Source organism: Excalfactoria chinensis, chromosome 3, assembly GCF_039878825.1.
Source record: "Excalfactoria chinensis isolate bCotChi1 chromosome 3, bCotChi1.hap2, whole genome shotgun sequence".
NCBI classification, from domain to species: Eukaryota; Metazoa; Chordata; class Aves; order Galliformes; family Phasianidae; genus Excalfactoria; species Excalfactoria chinensis.
Genome location: NC_092827.1, coordinates 50,053,194 through 50,069,155, shown reverse-complemented (window position 1 = coordinate 50,069,155; position 15,962 = coordinate 50,053,194). Strand labels below are relative to the sequence as shown.

Sequence of the window (15,962 nt, the reverse complement as noted above, 5' to 3'; positions counted from 1 at the left end):
CAAATACAAAGTTTCAGCCCATGCAATGCACACAGTTTCTGATTACCACAGTAGCAGGCTGGTAAGCGCCCCGTGGGCACCCACTGGCACTGCTGTAGCCCCATCTCCGAGGGGGGACTCGAATCTGCTGACTGCTTCTTGCACTTTCTTTCAATTTAGGCACCTGTCTGCTGATTTCACAGCGTTTGCCTGTGAATCCTGATTTGCAGATACATCTTCCTGATATATCACATTGCAGTGACATGGATCCTAAGGCACTGCAGCCACAGGGTATACAAAACCGTTTATCTGGGGCCCAGAAGTAGCTGGGCTTTAAAAATGAAAAGTAAACACTGTTAGAAAGCAGAGGAAATGGAATTGCACCAAATAAAAGAGTACAGGAATATAGACAGTAATAAACAAAGCTGATTTTGTATTAGCAATACAATACTAACGTATTTTATGTGTATATTATATTGTGTGTGGCAAATTCCATTGATACTACCAATACTTCTTCAAACGGAGTATTTAAACACTGCTGAAATAAAAGCATTCTCCCTTGGGATACCACTGCAAAAAACTATGTAGCTTAATGGGTGAAATGATCCTTTTTGTTTCTGCACAATTATTTATGTGCTTTAAATCACACACACAGGATGTCCTGAGGACAGAGATTTAACCCATGAGTCTTTATGCTGAAACAAAGACATGTTCAGCTGGTTATAATATATTTTTGAGCAGCCTAAAGAAATCTCTCTGTGAAAGTTCATGAAAGACGTCATTGTTTTTTTTCCCCAGTGACTTACATGACAGCAAAACAACATCAAGAAAAAAGACATTTTCAGCATAAACAAGAAAGTACAGTATTAGAAAAATACCAAAAGAATTCCTGTGATAAAGAATGTAAAAGCAGAATATTCACAGTAGGAATAAACAATCAATTTGTTTTTTTGAATACCAGATTCTATCAGATATTTTGCAACTTTCTTCACAGAGAAATTTTTCCAGACCTGCAATATACCAATTTATTTGTATTAAACATTCTAAATATGAAATGTATTTACCATACAAAAATATGTATTTGTATGTGCAGTGAGGCTTAAAATATTCTGACTGAGTGCAAAGGGAAATTTACTTTTGTTGTTTGCTTTGTTCCAGAAAGGCTTTGAAAAACATTTTTAAGTGGCCATTTTCTATATATTCTTCCCATACATAAAAATTATTCGTGTTTGTTCCTTAAGTGAAAGAAAAACACCCAAAAGAAGTCCATTCAACACCAGATTGAAGCAAACTGAAACATCCATGGCTCCTCATCACTCACCTTGCACATGTCACACCGGCGCCCAACCACATTGGCTTTACATTCACACTGGCCTGTCTGAGAGTCACAGATCTCCGAGATGGACCCATTGATGTGGCAACGGCAGGCTACAGAGGAAAAAGAAGAAACTGTTAATGTGTTTCCAGTATACTTACACTAGTGATTCTGACTTCACCAAATTTTTTACAGTACTTTTTTTTTTGCCATCTGGACAAACTCAAGAATGCAGGCCAGAGAAAAGCAGAGATAGTGACAATCAACATTTACCTATGCATAAACATGCAGAATTTTACTCCAAATTATTGCACTGGGAAATTTGGTTTCCACTTCATAGAAAACCTTCTCACATGCCACCTCAAGTACCTCTGTTCCAGCAACAGCATTAGGGCTCACAGAGGAAATAGAACCCAAGCAGTCAGCCCAATGCAACACAAATTGCCTAAGGATTTTTAAAAAGCAGTGAAAAAGAAATTCTGCTTCTTAGAAAAAAGAAAAAAAAAAATTGCTTCCTGCATTCTCATATTCTAGAATAAGTTTTAGAAGCAATTTCTATTACCCTTTACACCCTTAGATTACAAGTCTTTCATCATGCAGCAATCGCACTAGGGAAGGGAGAGATGTTATCTCATGTCACGGGGACTATGAACATACAGACACCAATTCCATTAGCATGAAAAGGCTTCTGTGTCATTTTGTCCACACAGAGACACGAATCCTCATCGCTATATTTATTACCAATCTACTGATTGAAAGAGGCCCCGCCCCACATTTTCCCTTCTTGCACTAGCCTGACCATGTGTTGTCTTTATCTCAATGTGACAGCTTTGTTTTAAGAGACACTTAAGAGTCCCAACAGCAAACACATAGTGATCACATATTTGCACATCATAAGATGCCACTAGAAACAAAGCAGTTGTATTTTTTCTTATATATAGATCCATCACAATAGGATCTTCATCACGATACCACTGGATTTAGCATACTGTAAACTGAAAGGAGTGTTTCCTGCTACTCCCTCTATTTTTGAGGTACTATGCACAAGTTGCTTCTTTCAAATAAAAGTGATTTCATATTTTGCTTCAATCTGTTCATGGCCTTATTTCTCAACTGTTTACAAAATTGTCATATTTCTGAGAGTAGATAATAATAGTACAATACGTAAATATATATAAAAAACACAGAATAATTGTGGGCTCTCTTGTAAATCTGGTAATGATGTTCACCTCTTTCACCCTCTTTCAGCCTTCTTCTATACCCATTAACATAATACATGTTTTAAAACTATTAACAATCCAAATTGAACGCATAGAAGGGTACCACAAGTACACATTTACAGTATACTCCAGTTATTACGGTCACTGGTCAAAATATGATGTGCAAGCCCAAACCCACATAAACATTATGAATACAAATTAGCAGCTGTGTTTCACCAACATTTTAACACAGATTTCAAAGCACAAAGATTTTACTTGGATCTTTTTTTTATTAAACAGGAATATAAAATAAAAAAATAAAAAATGACAAGGATATTGATAAATAAATAGATAAATAAATAATCTCACTGGTTTTGTACACAGGTAAGTTTAATACCATATGTAGATCACACTGAAAGTAAGGTCTCCTAATATTTCCAAGGAAACTGCAACAGATTTGAACAGCAAAATAACACTGTTTGATAGAGTAAATCCTCAGCTACAAAACTATTTTTGCAACAGAGTCATCACCATTAGCTCTGTATTTCCACCAGTGATGAAAAGGAGACTGAATGCCACACCAGTCAAAATCTGTACCAAAAGAGATAACCCACTGTCACTACTGCTGGAATGCACCATCCACCACCTTACTGTACTTGCATCAGCTATTTGGTCTCCATCAACATTCAACAAGTATCAATGAATGCCAGTGAGAGAAATTTTTTTTTTCTGCATGGAGGAATTAAGTGACACCCCTTTTGCTTCACATGTACTTCCATGTCAGAAGCTATTTGGTCAGGCTGTCCCTCTGCTGCCATCTGTCACACAGCAACAAAACATAATGGAATATTGGTGGGAAGGTTCAACCTCTACTGCCATACTGCCAACATCTGCCTCTGAAGTCACACGCCAAAATATTAACATAAAAGGTACTACCTTCAGAGCGGGCCTCATATATTACTCCAAGTGGGATGTCATGTATTCTTAACTCAGTTACAGCTGACTGTGTGTGTGCAAGACAGTGGTGAAACATGATTTGGAAATTAAGACTTTGACTGTTTTCTTGGCAGCATGCACATACTGAAGAAAAATGCAGTCAGGGTTATTCACATACTTAAGTGTTAATCTGATAAATTGCATTTATCTCACCTAAACCCTTCCTATTCATTCAGATCTACTGCAAAACCAGCAATTGTCCCAAATTCTAAAAGGTTGATATAATACAATACAGCCTGTCAGAGAAATTTGTCTTACTTTCTCCCAAAATGACACTGGTTAAGACCTCTCTCAATCCCTCTTGATTTGTATAAATATTTATGAGACTGTAATTATAATGAAGCCCCACACTAATTCCCCTCCAACAGTGATACGAGGCACACTTGGATACTTGCTTTAATTAATCTCACGTCACCTAGCTCTACCATCAGCACAACCTCTAGCTATTTGCTTCAGGATACTGTACTGTTTCACAGCAAAAAGCAATCTACAAAATTGAAATCAAATAATTCTAGGACATTTGCTCCAAGTTCTTAGATTTATTTTTATGTACAGATACATAAAGAAATTCAGAGAAGCTATAGTGATATAAAGTTGTACTGTCATTTGAAATGGTTAATGCATATGACAACAGCACAGTACTGAGAAAGAGCAAAGAACGTTTCAAACAATAATTCGAGAGCAAAATTCATGCTTTGCAATACTCTCGGTTTTGGCTTTTTAATAAGGAAAGAAATTGAAAACAACAAAGTAAAGGCACGGTCCTTCTGATATTGTAGCTGCAGGGCAAACTTCATGGAAGTCTGCAAAGGAAATAAAAAAAAAATCATATGCAAAAAAAAAAAAAAAAAAAAAAGAACCCACATGAAAGAGAGAGCAGATGAATGTAAGGTAACTGTGAACACAAAGCTATGAATACATTACAGGACTCTCATTGTCAGTGATGCTACAAACAAAAGCAAAACTTGTAATTTTACATTAAATATGTGTTTTTTTTTTAATACTTTTTGTTTTTAATTGTATGTTTTTGGAACTCTCCTAACACTACATCACTCTCCCATGCAGCTGCCACTACTGTAGGAATGTTCAAAGAAAGAGCCCTGTCAGTGCTGCAGGAATGGTGATGAGCTACTTGAAGCAATGATTTCTGAAATGCGCTGCTTTTAAAAATCACAGTACACACTCAGCACCCTAACTTAGAGGGCATCTTAATGAATTTTTAACTAGTGTAAGGAATGTATGTGATTGTCCAACTTTTATTTAGCACCACATAGATACAGAAAGCATTTATCCAGCTACGTCTCTCCATGATTGTCTATTAATTTACATATATCCATGTTTATTAGCCTTAGCTGAGAAACCCAGTTGCATTCTAAATCACTGGAGTTCCCAGTGTTATCTTAGGTAGTCAAACATGACCTTGTACTCCAACTGTCAAACCCCACCCCACTAACAAAGCAAATTCTCAAAATGGATGCCAGCAGATCAGAATTCAGTGCTTGCAACATATCTTGCTAGAAACGGTCCCTGTGCTCCTAAGAACAATAAGGTAGTGCCCAAAACCTTTATCAGCATTTTATATCTTTTTTTCTCAGTGGAGTGGCTCTGCATTCATTCCAAAGAAAGATGAGGATTTAATTCTAATAACAGAGAAATAAAGTACTCTGCTCTTTCAGAAGATCTTAAAATCTGTTTGATTCTATTCCTCAAATGGATTGAGATGTATATGTGAATATTTTTAAGCGATAATTCTAAGAACTGTGTTCTGAATTGTGCCAAGGACTCAGTAAGAGCTATTGCCTTCTACAGAAGCAAAAACTCCTGCTCATACTAGCTCTTCTATCTGCTCTCCACAACTTCATGCAATCAGTGTGGAAGTCTGACACTGGATATGGGGCTAAAACAACATACCTCCACACAACACTGCTGGTGGCTTGTTACAGTGCCAGGCACTTTACTCCATAGCACCTCACAACATTCAACAGGAGCCAGTAGACTCAACTTGGCAAGATGTCTCTGTCCTGTAAAGCAGCATCCAAAACTAACTAATGTCACATAAATGGAAAGAAGGTCACAAGTTTTAACAAATTTGAACCTTTCAGTAACTGAAATATCTTTTTATCCTTCTTTCAGTACCAGTCTGAAATGACCAATGGGATTAATGAGATTTCCCCACATGACATAGTGCATTTCTATTTATTTCCATTTATTTTTGTAGATCTGACATTTAGCGTAACCTTTTACATCCATGTAATTTTCCGTTCTCCTATGTCTGTTCCTCATCTGCTTCATTATTGCTTCAACTACAGGACAAAGCTTTGTAACAGGTTCATCATTCTATTTATTTTGAAATCACCCTTTCCAGATGCAGATGCAAGTAAAACAGTATTCTTAGACGTATGAGCACACCATATCATTCTCCTCTACATGCATACAGAGGCACATTCTTCCTCTCACGAAGAAAGATACAGAATAGATCAATTCTGTCAGAAGTACTAAAAGTTCATGACTTACGTTGACAGTTCCTTGCATCAAGAGCATCACCAAAATATCCATCAGCACACCTTTCACAATACTGGCCCGTTGTACCTGACTTACATATCAGGCAAGCACCAGACAAGCTGTCACAGCTGCCAGGAACGGATAAGTCAAGGTTGTTATTACATTGGCATGGTTGGCATGATCCCCCTGGTATTAGAGGTTGTCCAAAATAGCCTTCTGCACACCTAAAGTAAAAGAGATCATGAGTTAGGACACTTAAATAATCTTATTAGAAATATTTAATTTTACTGTCTCACTAATCACTAAAAATTACTTGATCTTTTTCCAAGTGTTTCTTAACTGCCTTTTCTCTCTCTCTCCCTCCTCCTTTTTAACAATACTGTAGATACAGTACCAGCTGAAATCCTGCCAGTTCTGCTAGTAATTAGATTTCAATGGGAGAGAAATCTTGTCACTGGCACTGAAGACAAGACAAAGCATAATAAGAAATCTGTCTACTGGCACTCTAGAGGAATTCAGGTCCACGCTTTGTATTTCAGCACATCATGCCTAGATATCCTTCTGCACTCATTTCCCAGGAAGTCTGATGATTTTCTCCATTCACATAAATAACGTGTTTGCTGCAGGTTAGAAAATGGTATAGACATAAAATTGTTTACATAATGAGATTCCCCACTCCTATAGCCTTCCCCTGATCTACTGCATGGTCACTTAATTATTGGGCTGCTTATTTCTTTGTATAGGCAGGTAGCAAAAAGTTTCCTAGAAATCTTTTGGAAAAGAATTACAGGATTCAAAGCGATAATGACTTTCTAGCATAGTTCCTTATTTTAACAGATACATTTAAAAATATCATCTTTTCCACCTTGGCCACCTGCACTTTCTAGTTAACATTATGTAAAACAGGTTAGTGAACCTGACTTAAAATGAGTGTGCATTTAAGGAAAATTTGTACATGTCTCAGCCTGTTTCCTACTTATATTTTGTGCAGCTTTCTCTTCCTATTACATTTCTATAGGTTTTACAGTTAAAACAAGTTATTGATAGTGAGGGAAGAAAAAAAATGCACAGTTCCAGCTAATGAAGTTATTTGTGCTGATCTCAGATGAACACTAATGTAAAGAGGAGATAAGTTACATAAATCACATAAATTAACATTTCCTATTATTTTGAATTGATTCATATACAGCTTTAATCTATGCATATATTATCCTCCCTGCTTTGTAATAGTACAAGGTGGTATGATCTAGAAAGAATAGGCTAGTGTCCTAATATGGAAACACATAGCTCATTACTCATTTACTCTTTTCTGCTTATACTCATCAAGTTCATCCTTTTCCCTTCATCCAGAATGTCTAGAATGTCTCATAAAATTTCCAGTCTGACCCAAAACAAAACAATCTAAACATTTATTAAGAATCATTCAATATCAGTAGCAAAAGTTATCAAAATGGATCACAGAGCAGGGAGAAATTAATAAATAGAAATAATAATTTTTACTTTTTAAAGTAAAATCATCAAACTTTTGTCATCGAAATAACTAATGCATTTTATTTTCAGAACTTGTCATGAATGTAGCTACATATTTTACCTCCTTGTATTATTCCCAGAAAATAAATGTGTGTTTCTTTTTTATTAAGAAGGCACTGAGAATACTTCAGCAACTACAAAAGACTAAATTTTAGCTTATTTTCCCAAAGACAACTTGACATTCTTTTTCCCCAGAGATAAAATCTCAGTTACAAAGGCCAGGAATTTCTTGGTACATGTAACAATAAATAGCTATGATTTAAAAAAGCCAAAGTATAACTAGATAATTAAGGCAGGATCTTATTTTACTCAAAATAAGAAGAATATAAGAAGAGTGATATGTGAACTTCACTTATGCTTTGCTGTGATATTTCTCACTTACCACTTGCATACTTGTCATAAATCTGTGTCTTTTGGTAACACTAACCTATCTGACTTCACTTAATATGCACTCATTTTCCATTTTTCCTTTCATTTAAGAATTGCTTCAGTATCTTATAGCATTCCTATAAACTTATCAAGCAGTGCACAGCAAAAAAAAAAAAAAGCTCCAGGGATTTGCAAGAAATGCATGGATAATCATTTCCTTCTATTAATAGCAGGAGACCTTGATAACACTTTTTTTTTCTCTCATCAATTTCGATTTTGCTAATTAAAATTAGTGAAACTCACCCTCATCAGATACATTCAACTTAAACACATAGATATTCTTGAATTCAGATTCAAGATGATTAGATCCCGAAAGGAATAAATGAGCTAAACTTAACAGAACACCGTAAGTACATATCTATGTGTAAATTCTTCAACATTTTCTCCCACTTCAGATGATGTTACAGATGTAGATTAGAAAACAAATATCTACTTTATCTAATTCCACCTTTGTTCCCTTAAGGACATTTCTATTTTAGCCATTCTCAGATTCAAAGCACAATACATTTGGGAAGGTTCATAATAAAGTTAAAAATCTATGTGGCATTGGAAATTACACTTATGGATTAGAGAAAACATATATATTATTAAATAATTGCAAAGTACGACAGAATATCACTGAGACGAAGAAAAAGAAAAAACAACAAACCTAAAATGGGAAATCAACAAATAGGAGAAGTAAGGATAGGGAACAATGATATTCAATGGTGATTTCCCCCCCCCCACACACACACACACTTCCTCTCTCAGTTTACCTCCAGCCTCAAATGCAGATGTTTCCCATGAATGACAGTTTTTATTTGGCATAACTGATACCAAAGAATGAGCATGTTTATAAATATATGTGAAAAAGCGTGTAGCGTCCCTAGGTAGAATGGAATTAATTTTCTTCACCACGGCCTATGTGGTTGTATGTATGTACACAAATATGCACAAAAACACAGGCCTAACATACACTATGTCTTTATGTTTAACTGGAAAAAGAAATGTTGAGACAGCATTAATGTCATCTGTAAATCTAAATACTTGAAAGTATGAAAATATTAAAATACTGTTTTCACAGTTGCTCTGAAAATTATGTGCATCCCATTTGTGTATGAAATTGGGTAAAAGTCCAGTGGGGAAACAACCTGTGAACTTGCTGTTAAAAATTTTACCTCAGATGCACAACACAGATGTTACTGTTGTATGACCAGGCATAAATCTATAATGCATTTTCTAATATCACAGTGCTTCTCTTTGCAACCTGGAAACAATCCCGCACAATACATTTGTTTTATAAAACATTCTGAATGTTGGTCCCTTTTCCCATCAGCACTGCAATATAGGTTTGTAATTCTGACACAGGGGAAAGAATCATATTAGCTAAAAGCAGTAGCATATTGAAGTCAAGAGACTCAGAAGGGCCTGCCTGGTGACACTGTGCTAGATCTGAGGGATGCTGGGGCCTATAGGGGAGGAAGGATGTGAAATAGTTCATCCTTTTCCTCCCACTAAAGTTACACAGACTTTTCCTTTCCACTTTTTAGAGGAAAAGATTTCTCCAACTATATTCATAAATAAAGAAGTACTAAAGGAGAAGCTAGACTCACCCACTTTTCTTTCTTTTCCCTAAAGAGAAAAGAAAGAAAAGCTCTTGTCCCTAAGACTGTGGGCTCTTTTCAATATTATTTCAATATTTCAATATTAAGGCTGTGCAACTGGCAAACGCATCTTACAATTCTGTAAATATGTTGGGCACAAAGCACAACTTTTTGACATAAACTTTTTGTACAGAGATAGGAGAGAGTCTATCATACCCTGTACATACTGGGAAATTGAATAATGAGCAAAGGAAGAACATAAATCTCATTTACTGGGGAAAAGGATTAAATAGGAAAATGACGCTTTCTCTACACTTAGAGATAAATGATAATTTAGGACTGTTCAGTTAGACAACCATGTCACACGGATTAGTTGCCAATATGCAGTTGCTAAAATGATCCAGAATTCCACACAAATACTTTCAACAATTATAGAATCGCTATTAATAATTGCAAAAGCCAATGTGCTTTCTTCTGTTCATTATTATTGACAGCTGTGGGCACTTCCAAGCAGCTTGTTATAAATGAAAGAGAATCATTCCATGAGCAGTGGAATTAATGGTTTAATTTCCAGTGGATTTATATCTCATGGTTACAAGGCTAGGGGCTGATTATTTGCAGCAGGATGTTGCTGTTCAGCAGTGAGCAATCCCTCAGGCTACAGCAGTGTTTTTTCCTCGCCCTGTAAAATTTTTCTTATAGGCAAAACATTTAATAAACTCTCTCGCTTACTTGCTCCTGCTCTCTTGTGCTTGTATTCTCTGCTGTTTAATTAGGTGTGAGATCACGCAGTACTCTCTCCCTTAACTATGACATACCCTGATTTACTAACCTCTATTCAGCCACTTCTCATGAAATTTTCAGGAACAATTACTATCTATGAGATCTTCTACCCTTCTGTCAAATTTAGTTGAAATTGACCTACAAGTTCAAATGTTTATGTGGGCAGCAATACATGCACTAAAAGATCACACATGCCTTATTTCCTTGGGAAATAATGCTAAAAATCCAAGCCTGCCACTTATTCAGATTTTCTCATATTGCAGCTACAGCCTGCACTCCACTCAGAAATAGCACTTGTTGCTAACGGAAGCTGTCAATGACCCTACACTGACAAAGTGCTACCAAAGTGTTCTGCACCAAAGTGATTTATTCCTACCATCATTAACTTCACAGCCCACTAGCTTAAAGAAAGGTGATGACTTCCAAGATAGACGGGAAAAAACAAGCAGAGATAGAACTCAGCAGGAGCAGACTCAGTGATGATGGGTGGAAACAGGTGACAGCCTGTACTCTCACTTTAGGACAGATATAGCACAGTAGGGGATTTAAGAGGAAATAGTCATAAATGCAATTTGGAAAGATACAACTAGAGGGTGATTCATGGCATACGGACAGGTTTCTCCTTTTCCCGGTTGGCTCTTTCTCTTGATTCATTCCTACTTTTCCCTATCCAGTACTTGTCCCTGACTTACAAAGTCTTCATTCAGAAGCCTTATATTTTTAGGGTATATGTTGGAAAATGCTGCAAGCAGCTCATGGAGGTGTCAAATGGCAGAAGCAGGCTAAGATACAGAAATGCCGCACTTTCATTCCCTACAGCTATCTAGCCAGGTGATAGACTTTTATCTGGACCCCTCAGTCCCTCTTAAAAAAAGGTATTAATCATGAAGTCATGAGGGATGTGGATCATAGAGCCAAAGCCAGTGCTGATTCACTGTGACCTCCAAACAACTAGCATAGCAAACTAACTGCTCCTAAAACTTATTCTATCCACACAAAATCCCAAAAGATAGAAAGGTACACAGATACAGTCACAACTTCCCCTGTCTCTGCATTCTCACCACCTATGGAAAGGAGACTCTGGCAGCTTAGCATGACACATGAAGTATATTGAGATTTTCTACATGTTTAGCAAATAGGGATTATTTGTTGTCACTAAAACCTATCTTGTTCTATTTGCTAAATAAAGGCTGCAACAGAAAACTAAAAGTAACAAAGGTAAAATATTCTTTTATAAATAATTAAAATCAACAAATAACTTATTACAAGGATTGTGGTTTGATCGCATATTAACTTTTCAAGAAGAGGGAACAATAACTTACTGAATACTTGATTCACCATGCTCTAACTATTCAAGTGACAGAAAGAGACAAAACAATTGAGAAAAAAAGTCTCAAAAGACTCATGGAACTACTAGGAGAATAATTTTAAAAAGGTTTCTTACCTCTCAGCAAATGCTTCTTTGAAGCTCTGTAATTTGCCACAAAGCAATAAAGCAAACACTTTTTCAGAGATTGGATGGAAAGTTGGGTAAAGACTATATAAGTATCTAAACACATGGATGCGATGTCAGAGGAAGATGAACAGGAATTTCTTCGGCAAGTTTCAGATAATGGGAACAGAGAAAAAAAAAAAAAAAAAAAAAAAAAAAAAAAAGGAAGGCACTGTTCCCTGTAATAAATACTTTTAGTTCAGATCTCATACAGTTAAAAACATGGTACTCACCTTTCACAGCGTGGTCCCACATACCCAACTGAGCATTCATCACATATTAATCCATGGCTTCGGTCAAAATGGCATGTTGGGCTAAAGCTGTGTTGTTGATATTGGGCAAGAAGAGGGACAAGGAGGAAACATAGAGAAAAGACTGTCAGCATCATAGTTCTCGTCCCACTTCAGAGATTGTTAATTTGCAAAACAGTGCCCTAGAAATGGGATTCTAGTCTAGCATGGACTTAAGTTTGACTCCAGCAAACAAAATTTGGAATGACTCTGCTATTTCTGCGACACCGAATATAGAGTAACAGATGGCAGCATCCCAATAGCCTGTTATTACAGGACCTCAGCCTGCCACTAAGTGGCCTAGATAGCATTAAAATGGCAGGAATGTACAGCTGTTTGTTTGCGCCCCTGAGGGCCTGGCAAAACAAGCTATGCCGTAATATGTCCCCAAAATAAATATTTCTGAGGGATGACTATATTGAACTTTGCATATATGAGACTGTGAAAGGAATCCAGTGAACAAGAAAGGACTGGGGCAAAAGGGAAATAGCTGGTGCAGCTTCCAAGTGAGTGCATCTGAGTGCCAACAAGCTGACACATCAGGCCAGACCAGAACACTGATGTTTAAGAATAGCTTACAGAGTACAGAGCTTTACCTCTTTGCTATGCTTTTCTTATTCTTAGCTGGTGTTTTGTGTTGTTTATTTCATAAATAGGGATACCATAGCCATCTGCAAACTCTGCTTATCTTTGTTCATATTCAACTTCAAACACTGCTCCTTTGGTTCCACTACTCTCTTTGGTCCACTACTCTCTTCCTCCCTTAACATACTTCTGTGAGTAAACAGTCTGACTCCTTAAAAAAAAAAAAAAAACAACAAACAAAAACCCAAACACCAATGCACAGAAAGAGGTAACCTGCTCTCCTATCATTCTGAAGTGATCAATAAAGACATTAACATTAACACCTTTATAGAGCTTCATCTAAATTACTGTAAACAGTTCTGGTCAATCCATTTGAAAAAGAAAAGAATGGGAGCAGGTGCATGGTGGAGTGACTGTTCACAAAAGGAAAACAAAACATCTAGCTGAAAAGAAGACAAGACACTGAAAATGGCATTTATAACTTAGTAAAACAGAAGTTGGGAAAGAACATAATGAACAAATAGATCAGAAAGAAGTTATATTCAGGTAAAAGATTATGCTACTACAGTAACAAATAGACAACATCTGACCTTGGATAATTTAAAGTAGGATATATAATGAAACTTTCTAGAAAATAATGGGAAGAGGGAGGTTGGAAGAGCTTAATTAGGATCATAACATAATTATCAGCTGATGATTGTAGTTCGCTACTCAGGAGTCACCCATACTATGGTCTGAACTAAGTTACTCTTCCTTCTGTTTCCACTATAGGATTGTAACATTTCTAAATACCCCATTTGTCATAAAGAAATAAATCAATTTCCCATAGACAGAAATCAGTAAGAAAAATGTGGGCAAGTCAGTTCCAGTAAACACATATAGGAATTAAGATTTTCCTCTTTTACATAAGAATTATATTTGTTTTATTTTGCAATGACATTCAATTAAGAATAGATTCAGTTATATATGAGGAGCCAATTGAAGAAATAATTGTTAGTTCTATTTTCATATAGCAGTAAATGCATTTTTAAACTGAAGTACACATTATCAGTAAATCTAAACAGCAGCACCTGATATTTCAAATAGGATGCAGCTCATCCATTCTGATCTCAATCTTTCATAAGAATGACGTGGGAAAGTTTTATGGAGATGCTATCTAAGTTCATTATAGCGTTGCTCATGATTGACTCTTCCACAAATATGCTGAGAACTCTGAATTCAAAGGCATAAATTGTAGATTATAACAACTAAGTACTTATTATCACTAAGCAATGATCATTAATAGCATAATTTCTGTATTTTAGGGATTATGATCAGACTGAGTTTTCTTCTGCTCTTTAACTTGATAGTCAATCTATATCTGAATGTTAAACATTAACATATTGAGAAATTTCCAAATGCATGCTATAAAGGAAATATTTGATAGCAAGATGAGAAAATGAGAGTTTATCTTACTGAGATGTAGAATCTCAGTATTCAGCAGTAATAAATGTTAACAAGCAGGATGCAATGATTTGTTAAAATACATTTCAGAGAATCTTCGTCGCTTTTGGTTCCACATCTGTCTTTTTGTAGTCTTACATAAAATAACAACAGAATACCAGTCAAGACATAGTAAAAGAAGCAGTATATGTATAGGTATTTGATTGATGCACACTGGGGGAAATAGCTCTCTAAAAGCTTAGAAATATGCTATAATAACCACCTGTTTGGAATAAATATATTTGCAATTTTATGTAATTCTCCAATAAAATATTAACATCCTGAAAGCTATCAGATTTCCTAGTTCACAAGCTGTAAAGTTATTTGTTACCTTCATGGGCTGAGCGAGACATGTTCCATTTCAATTCTAGAAATATAACATTTCTTTTGTCTTTATTTAGTAAATATTAAACTTTTTGCCACTTCAAGAGAAAAGCAGATATTTGCACTTAGTAGGAAAAATTATACACAGAAATCTGATAATTTCTATGAAAAAAATCAGATTATTTAAATCTCTATTAAGACTAAGAATGTTGTAACACCTTGTAAGAATGTTGAATTAATGAAAAGAAAGAAGTAGTCTATATGCATTAAATTTTTTGACTAAAATATGGATACTGATCTCATTTCATGGGCATGGTGGTGATAGGTTAATGACTGGACTAGATGATCTTAGCAGTCTTTTCTAACCTTAATGATTCTATATAGGTATAAATACAGAGATTTCCACAAAATAAGAAAATATATCCCAGGATTTACAAAACACAATTTTCATTTCATAATTTTGCCCAGAGTCATCTTCTGCCATTTGGCAAGTCACTTATTACTGCTATCCTTTAGAACAAAATTTCATGATTGGCTTCAGGAACTGTGTATATGGCATTAGGAAACAGAGGAGAAAGTAAGCAGCATAAATCAGCTTAAACTAACTCTGGAATAAATCCATCACATTTCTGAAATGGATAAACGTTTCTCCTCTGCCTTGTATGGCACTGCAGAGGAAAAGACAAAGTTAAGTACTGTAAAAAACACTACAGATATCATAAAGATATAAGATATTGTTACAAAAGTCAGCACTATTTTATTAGTTTAAATACATCTCAGAGGTTTATTCTAAGGACAATATTCTCTGTGCAGCAAATGGCTAGTAGTGAGCTTAAAGATCTACAGGCGCCCTGTTGTGCCACATTAGAAATTAAATACTATAGGAGTTAGAGTATATAGACAGCCATTTCTATGATTTCAGTACATAAATTATTTACTTGTTATGCTGTGCAGAATAGCATAGCATATATCACATCTCCATAGTGATATGTGTTTGGTGAAAATTCCTCAACTGTTCACATGAATGATGAATTCAAGAATCTGAATAACACATATAACTTACATTATTCCAAACACATAAAGGTCACTGCCAACTAAAGTTACATTACAAAGGTAATGTAGAAAACTGACTATTTTAAGTCTTCAGAGAACACTTTAAATGTTTAATGGACTCCTCGTTTTTCTCTCATAATCAAATTTAAGCCTAGAACTGAACGAGAGCTTGAGTTATACAGTGTGAGTTTCACAAAGACTGAGGAGGCTCGCAGTTTTGCTTTTTTCCATTTTAGTATTTCTAAATACTAAGCTATTGCAGCGTTCTAATGTAGGCCTAAATTCTGTAGGACTTAGGAATCTCAGACTTTCATAGTTCAAGAACATTTATACATGTTTGGTACCTATGTTTTTCAAGAAAGCTAAATATTACAGGGGGTACTCTTATTCAATTTCAAAAAGGAGGAAAGCAGCCAGAAC

General features: G+C 35.6%; 1 protein-coding gene across 2 annotated transcripts in view; it reads right to left on the bottom strand.

Moving 5' to 3' along the window:
• LAMA2 (laminin subunit alpha 2) overlaps positions 1-15,962 on the bottom strand; it is a 308,934-nt gene that overhangs the window by 114,478 nt on the left and 178,494 nt on the right. For both annotated transcript variants that reach the window (XM_072332884.1, XM_072332883.1), the window contains exons 18-20: positions 12,042-12,128; positions 6,004-6,215; positions 1,301-1,407 (exon numbers count right to left, since the gene is read on the bottom strand). In XM_072332884.1, coding sequence (XP_072188985.1) covers positions 1,301-1,407; positions 6,004-6,215; positions 12,042-12,128 — 406 coding nt within the window. The remainder of the gene's footprint in view (positions 1-1,300; positions 1,408-6,003; positions 6,216-12,041; positions 12,129-15,962) is intronic.